The following is a 19,042-nucleotide window of genomic DNA, read 5'->3' as shown; positions in this document are numbered from 1 at the left end:
TTGTCTGCAAATCCCGAAAGAGCTTTTATACGAGACCAGCCCCGAGGTGCTCGGCAGGCCCAGCACCATTTCTGTGCTTCGGGAACTTGAAAAGTGAAGGCTAATGTACCTGCAGCCATTCAGGCATACAGGAGCTGAAGAGGGGGCTGTGAATTGCACTCTGGGACTTAGGACCTATGTTGCACTTAAGTTTCACTTTAGACAGCCTAAGTGCTTTTCTGGACCTGGGCCAACACTTTTCCCGTCATGCATCATGTGGGCAGTATATATTACTGTGGTTCTGCTGGGCATTAAGTCATTTCTGAGTTTGATATGCTTTGAGTATTTAAAAGTGTTGAAAATTATTTCTGCCATTCAGGTCAATTGATTTGAATAAGACATTATCCAGTCCTGCTTTTTATTTCAGAAACGTTTGTACTCCTGTTTGTGAATACTTTATGTGATTTGACTAGCTGTGTCCCAGCATTCTTTACTGATACTGCTTGTATAAATATAACAGATTTTTTATGTCTCAATATTGGCTAAATGAAAATAACCTGCAAAAGGAAGAATCTGCAAAGAATAACATATGCATTATTTATTGAGCTCTCTGGCAACTGTTGCTGATCTGTTGAACTGAATTATTTTCAGAGTACTCAGGAGAAGGATGAATTCAAAATTTGGTATTGACCTTAGAAAATTTAGAGTGACCTGCTCCCTGATAAACCAGTTTCACATTAGGCCATCTGTTAGGAAGATTCACAGTCCTCTTTTGATAAGAAGGCCAGATTCTGCTAGTTCACAAATAGTTATAGTGAACTTTTAATTCACAGTTACCTAGAATTGAAATCGGCACAGAGTTGTTAGCTGGTTTTCAGCTGAGAAGGTTTGAGATCACTTGGAAAAATGGCAACTTAGAAAGGAAATGCTAGTTTGAAATAGCTTTGTTTCCCCTTGAATAAATCTCTCTTAAAGAAAGAAATATTTTAGTGTTTTTGAATAAAAGAGAGACACAGCAGGGTCCAGGGTTAGGTTTCATTTCCTCGACAAGCAAAGTAGCCGTTGAGGAGAGATGCTTTTGCAGAAGACCAGTTGAGAGGTTTATGTACTGTGATGCAAACTGCATACTAAACGGTAAATATTTTTTCAAATAAAAGAATATAATTTTGTAATTAAATCAACATAAAATAATAAATGTTACAGTGCTTTCTAAATTTTCCATAGATGGATGTTGTTCTTTTGGTCATATTATTTGAGACTTCGAAAGAAGTGTAGTCCTATTGTTGTGCAATAATACAAACCTTAGTTTATGAAGCAGTACTAAAGCCTCATCTGTGAAAGTTTCTTTCATGAGGAGATGCAGGAGACATTTGGAATACAAGGTGTAATTTGACTTGATCAGTACTAAAATAATTATTAAAATTGGATGTAGTATGTAATTGAAATACTTGGAAGAGTTCTCCATGCTGTCGTATTTTACTGGTGCAATGGTCATTATCTTTGTGCTCCTTATGTCTCTCATAATCAAGAAATTTTTGCCTTTATATAGTAATTTATATTACATTAATTATCCTAGTATCAAAACAGTTCATAACACGACTATAGAAAAGATTATCAGATATGTTTGGTAAGAATGATGCTTGCAAGTGATGGTCATAATCTGCAATTCAATAATTCATTTTACTGCAAAAAAATATTAAGAAGCTTTTTTTATTTTTGGCTAAAAAGCATTTAGATCACAGTCTAGTACTGTCATGTGTTTTATGAATAGGTACTGGATTAATCACTTTTTAAAAGGGCAAAACGTACTGTATGTATCTTTTCAGGTGTAGAAGATAAAAATGTTTCAGGAGGAATGAATATAAGACATATATTTTTATTAAATATGATCCCAGGGAAAGATTTTAATGGAAAAACATCTTCAAAATTATTACAGTGGTTGTTGCTTGAATACAAAATGTGCAGAACATGACAAAAGCCAGGAATTTCTGCTTGAAATTCAGTGGACAGCAACATAAGCAAAGGGAAATAAATATAGGGGAAATCACTAGTGGTTAAAAGTGAGTGAATTGTTTAGAAACAGAGTGAAAGAAAGTTGTATTAGACAACCGTAGGCAGGAATGAAAGGTCTTCATTTGCAGATCACTTCTGCTGTCAAGTTAGAATGAAAAGCATCTTGCCTGTGTTGTCAGCCAGTGCAAAGCACCTGTATAATTAAATACAATACCAGTTCCTCTGGGTCAACTGTAGCTGTATTCCTAACCTAGGATAGACTAATAGTCTACTAATATAGATACATTTATTAGTTGTAAGAGTTTTTATTATAAGGAATTATTTTTATACACCTTTTAAAATGCGGATGTGTAAAAACACTTTGCAGTGCTTCTTAGCAGTTTCGCCTGGACACTTCCTGGTAAGTCATCATTTTGTTGCAATGTAAATCGTTAGTTGTATAGTTGAACAAACTGGTTGATTAGACACTAAGATTATTTTTGCTATAGCATAGTCATGAATAGATTTATCAGGGCATTGCACATTAGAAAAATTATATAAGGTGTTCTATATAAAAAGTCTATATTGGTAGTCATAAATGACAGGAATAGAAAATAAACTATCTTGTAAAGTTAGTTTATAGAGCTGTTTAAATCATGGACAATTTTTTTTTTTTTTTAATTTATGTAACATGAAGTTTAGCTGTATTGCAAGAAATCACTTAATTGAATTTATGAGCATCTAGACTCCTGTTTCCCATTAGGACCACAAATAGTTCAGTTAGTCCAATGTGCAGTCAGCTATCTCAGCTGTATGATAATGTCATCTGATGTTTTATATAGTGATGTCATTAAGATAACACATGATTTGTGTCAGATGCTGTCATCCTTTAAGAAGACGTATCAAGTGCAGATTTATAAATACATGTGTTAAAATAGCCACCATAAAGCACCTTTGCTGCCACCAAAGTTTCTTCCTTAATACTTCTAACTCTAGCAGTGCTGAAAGGTATTAACAGGGTTTTTTGGTAGGAAAATAGTTGTATTAGGATTTATCATATATGGGTGTGATTCTCAGCTTTAAAGTGAGCTAGCCGTTGCTGATTAATCCCCTGTCTGTACGCTTTTATTCTCAATACAGCATGTGAGCTTTATTGAGAAATACAGTCATTAATTCACTTGCACAACTAACTGAAAATAAAATAACGGGTTAGGAAACCAGCATGGCACAGCTGGCTAGGCAGGGAACAGAGAAATTGGGTTGTGGCTCCCCAAAGCGCCTGTGGGCTTTCCTGCCCTCTTCATGCCTGAACGAGGTTTTGACAAATAAAATTAATTTTGTGGGAGAGAATAGCTGGGTCCCTGGCCTTACATAGGAAGACTGTGGAAAAAAAGCGGTGTTTCTGAGGGGCTGAGGGAGAGGCAATGTGAAGAAGGTAGGATAAGAGATGCCATGAAGGAAGGTATGAAAAAAGAAGCTGGGAAAAGAAGTTTTATTACTCTATGATGTGGTAGAAGGATAGAAAAGGAAGTGATATCTAACTGAACAAAACATACTAACAGTGTTCAGCAATAATTATCTCCAACAACAACACACTCCCTCTTTCCCCGCATCCTTTTTTTGTGCTTCCTTTCCTGTTTCCTCCATTTTTTGGTACACTTTCAGGGCTTGAAGACCTGTGGTTGTTCCTGTGGCCCCAGCTACTACTGTGTGTTGTTACGGCTGTATTGGGTTTTGTTGTTTTTTTTTAATAATCTTTGCATATTCTAGAGCTGAATAACTGAGACATTTATATAAACAAAAGAAAATTTATTTTAAAAAACTGTAATTTTGTCTGAAACACTAGGAAAAAAACAACAAAGCATGGAAATCATTGAAAAAGAACATTTCAAGCGGGATGACCACAGAGAAGTTTTAAAGTATGTGCCAACTTCTTATTATTTTTAATAGGAGAGGTTTTGGCTTGAAATTAATATCAGTCTGGCACTTCTGAGGTAGTAGAAATATAATTTGTTCAGTTTGCTTAAAATAATTTTTACTTTAAAATCTCACAACATATGCATTGTAAAGCATACAAAGTATATGGAGGTGAGCTTAAAGAATGTGTAGAAACTGTACATTCATGTAGATCCTCTGGTCTCCTTACTTTTCAACCTTCTAGTTTGCTCTATCATTCATCCATATTTCATATGAAATTTTAGCAAAAAGTATTTTAAAATTTCTGCAAGTAGCTGCAGGAAAGTGCAAATGTAAAAACTGTGCAGTGAAAATACTCAAGGAAGTTCTTCCAAGTCGTTGAAGAGGATACTCATTAACCCTGATTTCTGCAGCAGAAGACAATTCTGCATGCTTTCTTATTGGCACGTATGGTTGTTTTTTAAATTACTTAAATTTGCCTAAGTTATTATCAAAGCCTCAGTTTATATAAAACAGAAGCTTCCAGGGACAGATTCCCAGACCAGTCTTTCACCAAGATTTAATTCCTCTGAGCTCAACTACTTATAGACAATTCTACCCTGTTATCCTTAAACCACTTCTTATTGGCAGTTTAAATTGACAGGATTTCTATGTAATTAATGTTCCCTCTAATATTGGCTGAATTAAATGTTCAAATGGTCTCTATTTTTAATTTTTTCCCCTTCCTTATCTGGAAAAGGCTTCCTGCTCTAGGTGACGCTGGAATGTATCTGGGCATTGCCATATTCCCAGGTAAATAGGAGGAATGGCTTTGAGTGTACTTGTTCCTGGAGATGGATGAAGGTTATTGCAGTGTTGTCCTGACCATCTCCGTCATGAGCTAAATAGTGACTGCAGGTTGCTCAGGATTTACTATATAATCAGTGTCTATGTTCTTTGTGATATCGTTAATTAAGTTTCTTACTCTTTTAATGAGATTACACAGAAATAGTAAGCAGGCAGAAAGAGGGAGTCCCTCCTTGACATTTTATAATTGAATCACCTTACTTTTAGAAGTGTTCTACTTTTGTCTTACGAAAACACTACAATAAAATAAACATTATAGGAAAGATGTTTTTTATTTTATTGATTTGCACTGAACAGCAAACTATCTTATTTTTGGCTCAAAACTACTCTAAGCTAATCTATGGGCCATCTGCAGGTCCTTATCTTTCCTTCACAGCTCAGGGTGGAATTCTTTCTTCTTTTCTTTGGAAGTTTTAAGCCATGGAAGAAAATATTTCTCTGAAGTTCAAATTGAAATTCAATATAGAATTGCTGGTATTCTTCCAAGTCAATATTGGTTTAGTAACAGAAAAAGAATCAAACATTTCCTTAAAAAAAAAAACAAAAAAACACCCCAAACTCCATGATACAATGGTTTGTATATTTTATGGTTCTCATATCTAATAAAACACATTTTCATTACCATGATACCTCTGATAATTTAGTGTAAAAATGCAAATCTCCCTATTTTGTTATGGAAAATTAAATCAGATGCACTTCTGAAAATACTGGATGAATTTCCCATATTTTATTTTCAAAATTGTAATTATGCTGTTGAACTGTGATTTCAGAGTTTGAAATTTGACCTAAGCATGTTGAATACACATTGCTGGAAATCTGTAACTGACAAATAAATGCAGTCTTAGAATGTGAAATAACAATTCCTACACTGGAGTTTAAACCTTTCTCAGTAGAAAGTACTTTCTATTCACTAAGTGTCTCTTTTACATTTTGTTTGGTCTGTGCATTTCGCTTAAAAAAAAAAAAAAAAAAGTTGAGTATACTTTTTCCCCCTACTTTTCCAGTTTCTTTCACAAAGAGTTTTCTCACAGGTTGGAATTCTGTGCAGAACTGATTTTTTTTTTTTTTTTTTCCTTCTTTTTCCCCCAATGGTTAGCCTTTTTTCAAAAGGAGTAGAGCATGTGTCAAGAAACCTAACCCATGCTGAATTGCCTTCTAGGCATGAACACAAAGAGAAGTCCTGGTGGGTGTAGAAATTAAGGAAGCCTCTGGCTCTTTCCCGCCACCAAAGGTTTCTGCGCTTGTCGCATCTCTACATAGTTGTGGATAGACACAAGCTCTGCTATTGTAATCAACGTTATGCCAAATCTATCGCTGTACACCAGGGCATGATTGCCAACACTCATAGAGGTGTTTTCTGCTGGCACTGCCGAGCTGCCTGCAAAGCTGTGGACACTGAAATCCACTTTATGTGCTTCCCTTGGCAATTACTGCTTCTGACCTTTCAGTCTTCTTTTAGCCCCATGGAAATGATCCACAGGACTCCTTCTGCTGGGCAACACAGCCACGCCATCTCGACTCCCCAGGTTACAACTGCCAAGCATGTGCTTTTTTTTGCATAGCCATTACTTTCAGACCCTACCATACATCTCTGGTTTTGTGGCATTTTCCAGGAAAAGAAAACATATATAGGAACAGTTGTGTATGTTTGGAATTTGAATATTTTGCTGATTTTTTTCTTCTTGAAAACAGGTCAAAGAAAAAGAATCTGGAAAGTATAGATGTTTTATCTTTATTAGAAAATGTCTTTCATTTTGAGATATCAATAATAAAACGCTAAACTAAAGGCAGGTACCAAATGTCTTGGCATCCTCATCCCAGATTCTGATTGGTTAATGCTATATTTAGAATGAAACTAGAGTTTGTATTGGCTAAATTAATCTTTTAAAATGTTATTTTCTAATATATACATGCAGAAAAATGTATCAACAAAAAATTTGCAACAAAAGTCTATCCTGCTTTACCAAGCTTTTTATTCACTTTTCCTTATTTGATATACTGCTCCTTCAATTAAAATACCCTGAGCCTAATATTCTTGCTCTATGATTATTACCATTAAAATCAAATATATTGTAACATTCTGTGGGATACTTTGAGCAAGTAAACTGCCATAAAGCCTGTATCTGTTTTATTTCAGCTGCCATTATTGGCACTTTGTTTAACATTTTTAGGCATGTTCCTAAATAATGAATAACTGCCAAATTACCACAGCACATTTGATGTGAATGAGTCATTGTCCTTAAATTAAAAAACAAAAATGTGATGACCTTTCTGTTGTTCTATATGTCATTATTGCAATTAAGTGACTGACTTGAAACTTCCGATCATTCAATAGTACCTTGAATGGGCAGTGGTTATTTTTTTGGTCCAGTCCTTAGGGTCTATTGTTTTAGGTAATCCAACCAGTAATGGCTTGGCTTAAAAAAGAAAATTAAAGGAAAATACATAATCAACATACACCAACATGCTAAACAAACAAGAGACCTATAGCCTTTGCAAAGGCAGACCTTTACTGGACAATTATTGTCCATGTTTATGTGCATGTTTATGTTTATTATCTTGTGGGAATAATCTAAAAAAAGATTTATCCTTATGTCTTGAAACGTAACTGCAACACAGCCATAACTTTTCTGGTTCTGAAAAGTAGATTAAATATCCACTCTTATCATAAAACAAGAGCTCTGGAGTTTCATGGGACCACTTTAGTTATTGATGATGATACCAGGTAATGGATATCTCTTAACCTGCCTGTTTCTCAGTCTTCAGTGTGTGACTGACAATGCATTCACCAACAATAGAGATTAAAATAAGTTTTGATAATATCCAGGCCATCAAAGTATCATAATGAGCACTGGCTCCTGATAGGTACTGTACAGATGGGTGCATTTGAAATGTCTTCAAACACATTTTACCAATATCATCTTAATTCTTTGTTCCTGTATCCAGGACTGCTCACCCTGACAGTTGCTCTCATGACTGCAGGATAGGTGCTAAATGTTGTCTTTCATCATTGGCTATGCCTCTTTCCTACCACCGTGATCATAATGATGTTTTAAAAGTGAATCTCCTTCAAGGGTCCTGAGTCCGCATTCATTCCTTGGGTAAAGGTGTCGTTTAGTTTAGATGGAATATTTTGCATGAGAAAGAAATGGAAGATGTGACCTTATTTATTTTCTTTTGCTGTTGTCGTTCTTTCATAGTAATATGCAAAATGTGGAAAGTCAGTCATATTTCACTGGTATTTGGCGTCTGCTCAACAACTGGTTGCTCTTCTCAGAGCTTTTTTGGAAAGTTTGCCACACCATAATGACAGCTTTCTAAACACAGATGTCCTCTTGGTACAACTTATAATTTTTTATGAAAGATGTATCGATGTCAGGAATTTGAACGAAAAACTGGAATTAGTTGAACATTCTTGTTATGAATATGTATTCAAAATACCTACAGTACATATATTGTAAGTTGGAGCAAGAATCTGCAGTGTCTGAAGGCATAGATGTTGGTACAAAATGCCCAAAATGTCAGAATGTAGTCTAAGATAAATTGGTTCTTTTGTTAATGGACTGTGTATATTTTAGCCATGTATGTTTTATACTGTGTAAGTGCATACTGTGAACTTGAAGCATCAAGAATCTCAAGAACGCATTTAGATAATCAGGGATTTGGCCAAGGAAGATGTCTAATAGCTGTGAGGCCTGGAGTAGCTATTAAATGTTCTCGTAAAGTCCCATTAGTAGCCTCTTCCTCTTGTTTCATTTACCTCTCAGCTAAGCCATCAGGAAGTGAATATTTCAAACACAGATTTCCCCTCCTTAAGTCAGATGTTTTTGCTGAGGTAACTCCTCTTAAATGTCTTTAGTAAGTAAAAGTCAGTTCAAAGATTAATGTGTAAGATGATAAACTCCCAGCAGCTTGTGATACTTAGTAAAAGAATCCTCGAGTGTTTTTACCTGTGGGACTATTATTTGCATATATTTACAAATTATCTACATACATGTAGGAAGACAGTGCTTAGTGGTTATTGTATGTAATTTACGTAAGTTCAGACTTGGAAGTGAAACGGAAACTCTCCTCTGTTAACTTACTGTAACCATTTGAGATTGGTTTTTAATGATAACATGGTCCATTCTATATTGTTCTTTTACTGATTCAGGTCTACTTAAGATCAGAGTACCATGCAGCAAGTATATCTAGCAACTGTAATAAAATTAGGGGAAACGTATTTCAATAAATATTGTAGTATTTTATTTTTTGTGCAGCTGTGCAGCCTTGATGTAAGTGCTGCAGTTGTTATGACTACAGCTAACTTCATGTAGCTTGCATCTATCTGTACTTGTACGAGGCACTTGGTTTTGATTTATTTTCAGGTCACGCCACTAGATATATACACCCACACCACTAATGACACATCATTCAGATTCAGAATAGATACTTTAAAGTTAGAATGCTGCATCAGAAATGACGCAAAACCATAACTGTTAGTTAGAAAATGCTTTCTTTCTGGACTTTAACTGGGTCATGCTGTGGTCATTCAATATTATGACACTGGGGTTCTTTCCCTTTTCTCTTACTTTTGGTTGATGATAAAATCACTTGCATGGCATGTACGCCTGTGTGCACGTGTGTGGCCCAGGCTGGGCTGCTGTTTGGCATGTCTTGGATCATGACCTTTTGCCAAACCTCAGCAGTAGCTCTTGGGGAAAAAATGTAAACATACAACCAAATTTACTCTGGTTTCTTTATTTAGCTCAGTGAAAGTTGATACTTATTGCTATAAGGCTTCACTATAAGAAACTGTTTGCTAAATTAGAAAATGGGAGAAGCTAATTCAATATTTTAATAAAAGTAATTTTGTAAAAAATGCAAGCGGGAGGTAAGCAAATAGATTCTCCTAATGCAGAAATAAGAATTGTAAGTGATTAACAGTTGTGATAATTTTATTTCTTTATTTTAATCACATTTTAGTCCTCAAGGACGATAAGGAAGAAAACACCTGTTTTGTTAGGCCAGAAGTATATGGAAACATTATGGAATAATACTAATTACTAAGAAAGTGCCAGGATTGTGGGTAGTATAATAATCTACAATTTTCTGAGAATATCCTTACTAAAATGACCTACCTAATTTAAGCGTAATTTCCAAAACAAGGAGACCAGATGTCTTGTTTGGGACAGTGCAAGTGATGGACACTTTTCCTTGAAATGGTCTGCCTTCTGTTAACATTAAACTGGCCTTTTTTCTTTCTGTAGATGATAGTTGAGGATTATGCTGGTTTTTCCTATGTGGTTAGAAGTTATGGGGAAACAGAGCAGTTTCCATAAAACAGAACATAGAAGATTTCAGTAAATGGAAGACCTTTTGTCTACTTGGTTATTTTGACTGGCATTAAAACTCACCTGTCAACAGTTTGACACTCATTCTGACTCATATTTGTTGTGAGATGTTACCACTGTTGGCTATAAGAGATGATCACTTCACCTAATTACAACTTGCAGAGCATTTAGATGAGTTGCCAGTTAACACAGAATGCGTGTAATTGATATAAAGATTAATGATTAAAACTGTCAGTTTTCCTTGCCTAAAATGTGGATATGCCTCTTAAGTGGTTTTCAAATGTGTCCCAGTGTAAAGCCTCAGATAAATCAGCATAGATCCAAAGGGTTTATAGGATTGGGTTGGGGTTTTTGGTTTGTTTGTCTTTTAGGTTTTAATACAGAAGTTCACATGACAAGAACAGTGTCCTTTCAGTCTTTTCCACGCGGACTCACTTCTGCAAGTTAAAGAACTTCCTTCAAGCCGAGTAGTTACATATTTAACATACTGTACAAACAAAAGGTTCTACATTTCATTCATGAGCATATTGTCAGTAGTGCTGTCTAGAGAAAGCTAAGCCCTGATGTTTGGTGTGAACAGAACCAGAGTAGACCAAACTGTTTAGTACTGAATATTTGAAGTTTAAAAAAAATGAGGCTTTGGCTCACCCACACAAAAAAAATCCTAAACCATCAAATGAAAATACACTCATGTAGATTAACTTTTACCAAACATATTGACTTGTCTTTGCAGCTTGATGGGACTCTGGAGAAGAGGCTGCAGAAGTTTTGTATAAACAGTTTTGTTTATGAGAAGGTGTGGAAAATTGGGAGTTAAAGGAATTGTCGCAACTTCTTGAGCAGATGAAGGCAGAAGAAAGATGAATCTGGTAGCTGCTGGTATCAGGGAACTAAGACGAAAATGTTTGACAACAAAATTTTAAAAAACCCCAAAGCTTCTTCCAATTCTTAGAGAGTGTTTTCATGATAACAAACATCATCCCCTGTATTTCAGTTGTGATTAAATCAGCTACTGTCACTTTCATCCAAATCCAGTAGAAGGGAAGGGGACAAAGAAAGAACACTGCTTTGCCAGGATTAGGGAATAGGGAGAAGGGTAGAACACCTGCAGGAGGATGGCTGTAGCCTCTAATTCCTCTCTGTTGTCCATGGGGTGGTTGTGTGCTTTGCCAGATAAGAATCAGTGCAAGCACCAACCTTAACGTCTGTGTTTCTGCCGTCGTTTTGCTTATGTGATTTCCAGGAGAAAGGAAAGAGCTTAGACCTATGCCTAAAATCAGTCATAGACTGTTCAGCTTTCTTATGACTGCTCAAATCGCCATCAAGGTCCTTGCCCAAGCTCTGCCCCTTTCTGGCGCCTTTACCTGTATCTTGAACTGACGCTTTCCTTTTTCTCTCCCCTCCTGTGTGCCACCTTTTCTCCCATTGCCTCTGGCTCATATTCCTGATTTCTTGAGACTATGGGGAATTTCATGGGCTCTGACTCACTCCCTTTCCCAGACAGTACAGGCATACTTACCTCTGTACTGCACGGTAGCAGGGAGGAGGAGGCACTTCTGGGTTTTGTGCTTTTTATCAGCTTAGCCACAAGTGAGGGACTGCCATTGTAGCTCAGGCAAATAGCCTCATCATACCTTGCCAATTATGCAGCATAAACTTTGAGCTGAGTAGACTTTAACAAATGCTAAGTGATTATCTTGACCCTTGTTTACAGTTAGGATTTTACAACTTAAGCAACTGAATATCTAGATATATTTTCTAAACTGCGATGATAAGGACTTCAGGGTTTTCTCCATCAAAATTGCAGTCTTGGCCTGCTGTGCATTTGGTAGCTCTGTATTTCGTATATGTAAGACAAAATGTTTTGTACATAAGTAATCAGAATGTCTTGTCACCTTCTTAAGGACTCTGAGTGTTGTGTGTTGCAAGCTGAAAGCTGAACTTGACTGTTAAGGGTCTGACTGAGATCTTTGTTAGGGACAGATCACTCATCAACATCATCACTAAAACAAAATGGGTGTGACACATAAATTTTTGGAACTGTATTCAAAAGATCTGCAAAAATGACTACCAAAATATAGAAATATTTATTTATGATTTTGACCTTGAAATTAAAATATATCCCACTGTGAACTAAACATTTGGCATGAAATCTTGTCCTGTTGAGGGCAATTGCAGTTAGTGGAACCAAGATTTCACCTAGTGTGCATTTTATTTGCAGTAAAATAAAAAGTCATAAATAAGATGACTCATGTGGCTGTTGATACATCCACACTTTGGCAGAGTCAAGCAGTGTATGTGCTGTAATGTGCTGGAAGTGGCCAGTCGGAAAAACAACACTGATATTATTGCTCACCAGTCGTTCCCTATGAACTGCAAATTGTCAGAAGATGAACACTGACTCTACAAGAATTTACAGCATTTATCTCCTAGGCCTGATTATCTAATTGCACTGAAGGCATTTCCTCAGGGTTCACATCATGAAGAGTCTTGAGACAATTCAGTAGTAAATCTCTGTGCGGACTGAGCTGAGACCAATGTCATGGCTCCAAGCCCTGTGCCAAAGGCAGATGAGATTACTAATGCTAGTGAAATATTCTTTATCTGTGCAACAACCTATCCTCTGTATTGTCACCCAGTGCAAAATGAAGCACCTATGTGACAATTATGAGAAATTGCTTGTATTTCAGGACAGAAACCTGACCTATCTGTTTATGTCTCACATGCCAGCTGCTTTGCCTATGTTAGGTGGAAATGAGAAATTTATTAAGTGTAAAGTGCACAGCTCTTGCTTTGCTGACTGATTGTTTTATTCACTCATTGATTAAAAATTTTTTCCTGGGGCAAAAGTAGCTGGTAAGCTTTTAAAAAAGTACAAATAGTAGAAGAATTAAAACAAGCAGATATATTTTTTTAACATCTAATCTTAACCATCTTACTTGGAAAAATATGTTTTTCTAAACTGCAAATGATGTAATGGTTTTGGTGTTACTATTTAAAAGAAATTAATTCTTGGTTTTAGCTAAGACAAATAAAGGTTAGAATTGCATTGCATTCCACACTCCTTGTGTATAACAGTAGTACAGTAGGTAAAGTGATAATTAATTGCTCCTCCTATTATGTCTCTCTAGAGATCTGAAGAATAATTTGATCAGCACAATTGAGCCAGGGGCCTTCCATGGACTTTCAGAACTGAAGCGCCTGTAAGTGTTAATTCCATTTGAATTATTCTGAAAATTGTGTTTGTATCGACATTTCTATCCTTGGGCAACTCAAATATGCCACCAAGCAATAATCACGTAAGGACACTGGCTGTAAAATAGAAAATCACACACTGTGCTTTTTAAATTTACCATGCCTTTTTCTTCTTCTTTCCCTTCTTTTTTTCCATTTCCCCCTTCTTTTTCACCTTTTCCCATTTAAAATTACCTGTTTGTGCTCTCCAATAAATGCCTTAACAAGTATATCTGCAAAGTTAAAAATATGCCTAATTAATGACTTAGCAGAGAATATATCACTATAGACATTAATCAAAAATAAAACTCAGTGTTTTAAACTTGTCTAAACAATGTTTTGTGCTATGCTAAGTTTTTTCGTTATGTAAGGTCTACTTTACTTTTATCACAGACTAGGTCTATAAAATAAATTCTTTGAAAGGAAACTTTGTCATGCTTTAGAATTTGTCTACCATTTTCATACCTCTCACATTGACTCTGCTTGATATTTTTTATTTTTAGCATGGTTGTCTAAGGAAGCAAGACTTATGCAATATATTCCCTGTCCATCATTCTTGCATTCCTCTCTTTGAAAATGTTTTCACAGTACTTTTGAAAGCACTGGCTGATTTTTAAACTACATTTGTAGAGGGTAAAAATATCTAAGTTACTAAGAACCTACAAGTGAGCCTTTTTGCTTTTAATTAACAAGGACTACAGATCCTCCTTAGTTCTACTCAGCCTAAAGGAAAAGTGAGATGAACCCTTTTTTAATTATATTTTTCCAAGTGACAGCATCCAAATGTCCATGTACTGACTAACCAGGCCATCAGCACGTGCCAGAAATCTGCCTAGCCATGATGTGTGCTGTCTTATGTGTGATGAGAAAACCTACGAGAAAACAGGGATTATTTTTGTGGGATGGTAAGATTTAGATGAGAAGGAATGCAAATCCACAGAAAAATAAATTTACAAATCCTGCTTTTTTGCTCTGAGGTTAAATTCCCTAACTGCTACGTATAGGGAACACTGCACAACCTAAGTAAAAGATTTCCATCTCTGATCATACAGGTGTTTTCTAACACCAACTACTAAGTTTTAGTGCAGTTGGGTAGAAAGCCAATGACATAATAATGATGAAGTCAGAGTAGCATATACATTTTTAATACAAACAAAAACATTAGGTTGCAACTTTCTTGCTCACTCTGTATACAGGGATAACAAGACAATGAAATGATCAAAATGAGTGCTAATTGTTGCTTTGGCCGCATACTCTAATAACACAACCCTGACCTCTTGTGGGAAAACCAGGAAACCTGTGCAAGTCATGGGCTGCACATCTGACGACTGCACAGGTGGAGCCTGGGGTCAGCCAGGAGAGACAAGTCAAGGAAGAGGAAGTCATTCGGCACTGGGAAAAGTGAGAAGACTCTTCAGCAAACTAGGAATGGCAATGTTGAGATTTATCATGCTAGATCTCAAAAAAACCCTTGTTACTGATATGAAAAAGTAACACTGGGAGCAATCTAGAGACAGGGAAATGGTTAATTACTAGACTGCCACATGTTCAGTACAAATTAGTGTAGTTTCATGGTAAACAAGAAAATCTCTGCACTCCTGTACTGTGCAACTGTTGGGTAGCAGACAGTTGAGCAAAAGGAATAAATAGTGTAAACTCCTGTTGAATGCTGAATACAGTGATTACTTTAAGACTGCACTTTCCATTCACATCTTCTTATTTCACATGTAAAATATAAATGATGCTGTGAAAAGCAGAAGCTGATGTAATATGGGCAACTGCAGGAAATACAACTATGGCAAGTCAGACAGACAAACTGCAGGCTGTCGACATCAAAATGTTTTCTGTGAATGATTTGGAGAACTGTTATAATTTGTATTTGAATGAGAAACTGAATTATTTCAAGGGTTTACTCAAAAAGGTACACACAAAACTGATGAAAACTGAAAATTTATGAAGCACTAAAATTATGGCACTCGGTTATTCAACAGAGGACAGTTTTGTTTTCTCTTACATCGATTTTATAAGTCAGCATTAGGAAGTTAAGTGTCTTACTCCTGAAAAGGAATACCAGCTTTGTACATTACAAATTGAATTATGTCTGATCTAACATATATTAGTGTGGAGGAATGTGCAGCAAGCTGTCTCTTGTTTTTGCTAATTTTTTTTAGAAAACATGCTTTACAATACAGAGATTTCAGCCACTGCCATATATCTTATTGTGAAAATAACACTCATTGAAATAAACTTTGAGAACAAGAGATGTAGCCTTTTGCTTTGTTAAAAATACCGTTTTACTGTGTGCCACACTTAGAGAAATATACACTTTTTTTGATTAGTTTAGATGAAATTTACCTTTGCTACCCAAAATATGCCCCACCCAGTGACACATTTCATCCATATGTGTTCAGACTTTGCTTAGGCAGAAGTAAAGCATGACCCATCTAAGAATTCTGCGTAGGTTCTTGTTTACTATTTACCTCTTCTAATAGAAAGATAGAGAGATATGTATGTTTGTATGTATGTTTGTTTGTCTTAAACTTGCATTTTTAGATTTTCTATGTAGCTTTCATTAGGAAAACTTAAAGAATAATGCTAATATGCAATTATTGCACTATATTGTTATCCACACTTTTTTCTCAGCTGTTGCCTACTCAATAGCCCTGAGAAGCATTTAAGGAATATTTTCATTCTGATGCGATTTTTCATCATTTAATTGTACAACAATATATTCTTTGTCTGATAGAAGGAGACTTTGTAGTGAATTCTAAAGCTATTGCCTTCACATTCTAGCTAACTGGATATGTCTCCATGAAAGCAATAAATGGATTTGTCAAACTACAACCTTTATTCTCCTGTTTGATTACTTTAGTGTTCTCATTAACAATAGAAAAATAGGGAATCAGCACAATATAACAAAGGAATCGGAAGACTACCACTGATTCTAAAACAAAAATATATTCAGATCAATTTTAACATTTTAATGGATGTATAATCACTTAAAATCCTTACATTACTGCAATTATTTAAAAAACCATACTTGGTAAGAAGGAAAATTTGAGTCAAGGTTGAGAACCAAATATGTAAAAACTAAACCCTAGTTCAGAATGCACCAAGGGGCAGTATTCATGTTATCACAACATAATTGTTCATACCTGGTTTTGCCTCCTCCTATAAGTATCCTATACATTATGTTGTATGTATGACTTGTACAGAAAATGTCCGCTCACCTTTCTGCACAGAAGAGTTACGGAACATAATGCCTTGTACTATTTGTCGGCTGAGACAGCCACAGTATTGCTCTTAGAAAATCTTGCCAGGTGCTTATCAAGACTGACCTTTTTACTAGATCAAAAATTAATTGCCCTCTGGTTTCTGTGATTTCTTCAGCAAGAAAGGATGCTGTCAATGAGATGAGAGTAAAAATGTGTCAACTTTGGCTGAATAGTGCATGCAACAAAGTGCATAGTATTTTTCATAAGTAAACAAACAGGTGCTAGTAACTTTGATAAAGAAAATCCTGTATATTGGAAATAGTTTTTGTTTTTATTTGCTACATATATAAAATCACATTTTAATGCAATCAGTATAAGTTGCAGTATGGTATGTTTAATTGTGAAGTATTGCTCAGTAATGTTAATATAAAAGTTCTTAAATCTATTTAATTCAGTTATGTTACATTACAGAAGAAGGTTTTATTTCTCGTTTGTCTCTAACTCCTTAAGTGTTTAAAAAAAAAGAGTCTGTATGTGATTATGTAGGTGTGTATATGAATATGACCTAATGTTTCACGTTTTTTTTGTTTGTTTCAGGGATCTTTCAAATAATAGAATTGGTTGCCTGACACCAGAAATGTTTGTTGGACTTAACAGTCTCCACAAACTGTGAGTATAACACCACTTTTGTTTTAAACAGGAGAAATCCAAACTGTCACATGGCTTACCTGAGTACAGTTGGCAATAAACTTTCATTATAAGTAAATTATATGTTTTGTACTAAAAAAATCCCCTCTCCTGAGCCTTTGATTGTTATGACTTGGTATTTTAAAGATGTTGTTTCTATTCATAATTGTAAAATCTATCAGAATTGAAAGAATTAAATGGAATATATTTCATTTCCACATTGAAAAGAGGCTGAATGTGACGTTTCTGTTTGAATGCACTTCTCTTTGCATGCCTTGGAAACAATTAAAGGTCAAGCACACAAATGACACTTACACTGGTTAAAAAGGATACATTGCTCTTTCTATCCATTACGGATCAATTAGAATTTTATAACTTTTTTTTTTCCCTGCAGTGTATTACAGAAAAAAGTAAACATATACTAAGAAAGAAATGTATGAAGTATTAAGTAAATCTGGAGTATCAGGGTAGTTCAAATTGCTTAAAAATATCAATTTAGACTGTTTAAGGTATTGTGTTGTACACTTTATTTGTCATGGTACTTTCTGAGTCATTAGTTTATTACATGCAACGGCACTGGAATATGCTCTAGAGAGCAAAGCAATCAACTTACATACCCATAAGCATGCCAGAGAGCCTGTGTGATCAACAGATTATCAGGCTATTCTAGAAAGAGCACTCAGAAAACATGAGATTATGATAGTATACCTAGGCTGTTCAGTTTTAGGGAGAAGCAGATGACCTGGAAGAAGAGAAAACGTGTGATGACAAAACTTGCTATTAGATTCTAATTTAACCAGGGAATTAGAGACAAGAGTCAATTTTGAAGAAGGACAGAAGTAATGTACAGTAAAATGGCAGATGAAATTTAATGTAGAAAAATATAAAGTGATGAAAGGGAAAAAAAACAATCTGTTCTGGGCTAACCATTAAAAAACAGGAAAGATGTTCTGAGATTATAGTGGATAATGCCATGAAAACATCTGCTCAGTATAATTTAAAAAACATATTAGGGAGTATTATTAAAGGAAGAGAGAACAAATCAGAGAACGTTGATCGTACTGCAGCAAAAAGCAAAGAACCTGCATTTTGAATATTGTGCACAGTCCCAGTCTGCTCATCTCGAAAGATGACTAAAACTAGAAAAGGTTCAGAGAAGGACAGAAAGGAATGGCCAAGGTGTGGTACAGCATAGGCAAGTACTAGGAACGAGTAAGTTGGCTGCGACTTTCCTGGCTGGGAAAGGGACAATTCACAGGAAAGGTCCTGGTTTAAATGGACATTTGGCCAGACCCAGGAGGGCTCTGTATCTTCATTCACATCTGTCTTCATTCCTGAATGGGAAATAAATTCCTATACTGCATCATAGTGTGTTACAAATCTCATACTTTATTTTCTTCTTCTCCAGCCAGTTCTGACGTTTCCTTGGAAAAACAAGGAAATCTTTCTAGAAAGATCTGCCATGAGGTCAAGACAACACCAAATAAAATGCTGAAATCTGGCATGCTTACTGGTCACATTAATGAGAGTAACTATGCCAAATCTTCTCTGATGAAGACAAGTGAGAACAGATGATGGGAAGCATGTTGATGAACAGGTGCAGACTGCCCCTCTTTTTACTCATCTCAGATGAGTTGTCAAATGGGGCAAGCCCCACTCACCTACTGAGGGTTGCTGTGTCTCCTTTTGTTGTGCACAGTGAACATGGCTGTGACTAGGTAGCCAGATTACCATAGGAGGTATGCTTAGTTCAAAATGATGAAGTCACCTTATTAAATGGAAGGTGCTTCTAGATGCTAGGAACAACCTCAATAGAAACTGTTCAAATCCCTGCTCTCT

General features: G+C 35.7%; 1 protein-coding gene across 2 annotated transcripts in view; it reads left to right on the top strand.

The window, feature by feature from the left end:
- LOC104264621 (adhesion G protein-coupled receptor A3-like) overlaps positions 1–19,042 on the top strand; it is a 285,940-nt gene that overhangs the window by 88,207 nt on the left and 178,691 nt on the right. The window contains exons 3-4 of one of the 2 annotated variants that reach the window (XM_059821160.1): positions 13,199–13,270; positions 17,114–17,185. In XM_059821160.1, coding sequence (XP_059677143.1) covers positions 13,199–13,270; positions 17,114–17,185 — 144 coding nt within the window. Of the gene's footprint in view, positions 1–13,198; positions 13,271–17,113; positions 17,186–19,042 lie in introns of those variants that run through there. The other variant, XM_059821161.1, reaches the window with a different exon arrangement.

This window comes from Gavia stellata, chromosome 9 (assembly GCF_030936135.1).
Source record: "Gavia stellata isolate bGavSte3 chromosome 9, bGavSte3.hap2, whole genome shotgun sequence".
In the NCBI taxonomy this organism is placed as follows: Eukaryota; Metazoa; Chordata; class Aves; order Gaviiformes; family Gaviidae; genus Gavia; species Gavia stellata.
Note: the sequence above shows the minus strand (reverse complement) of the source record. Positions and strands in the feature narration are given on the sequence as shown.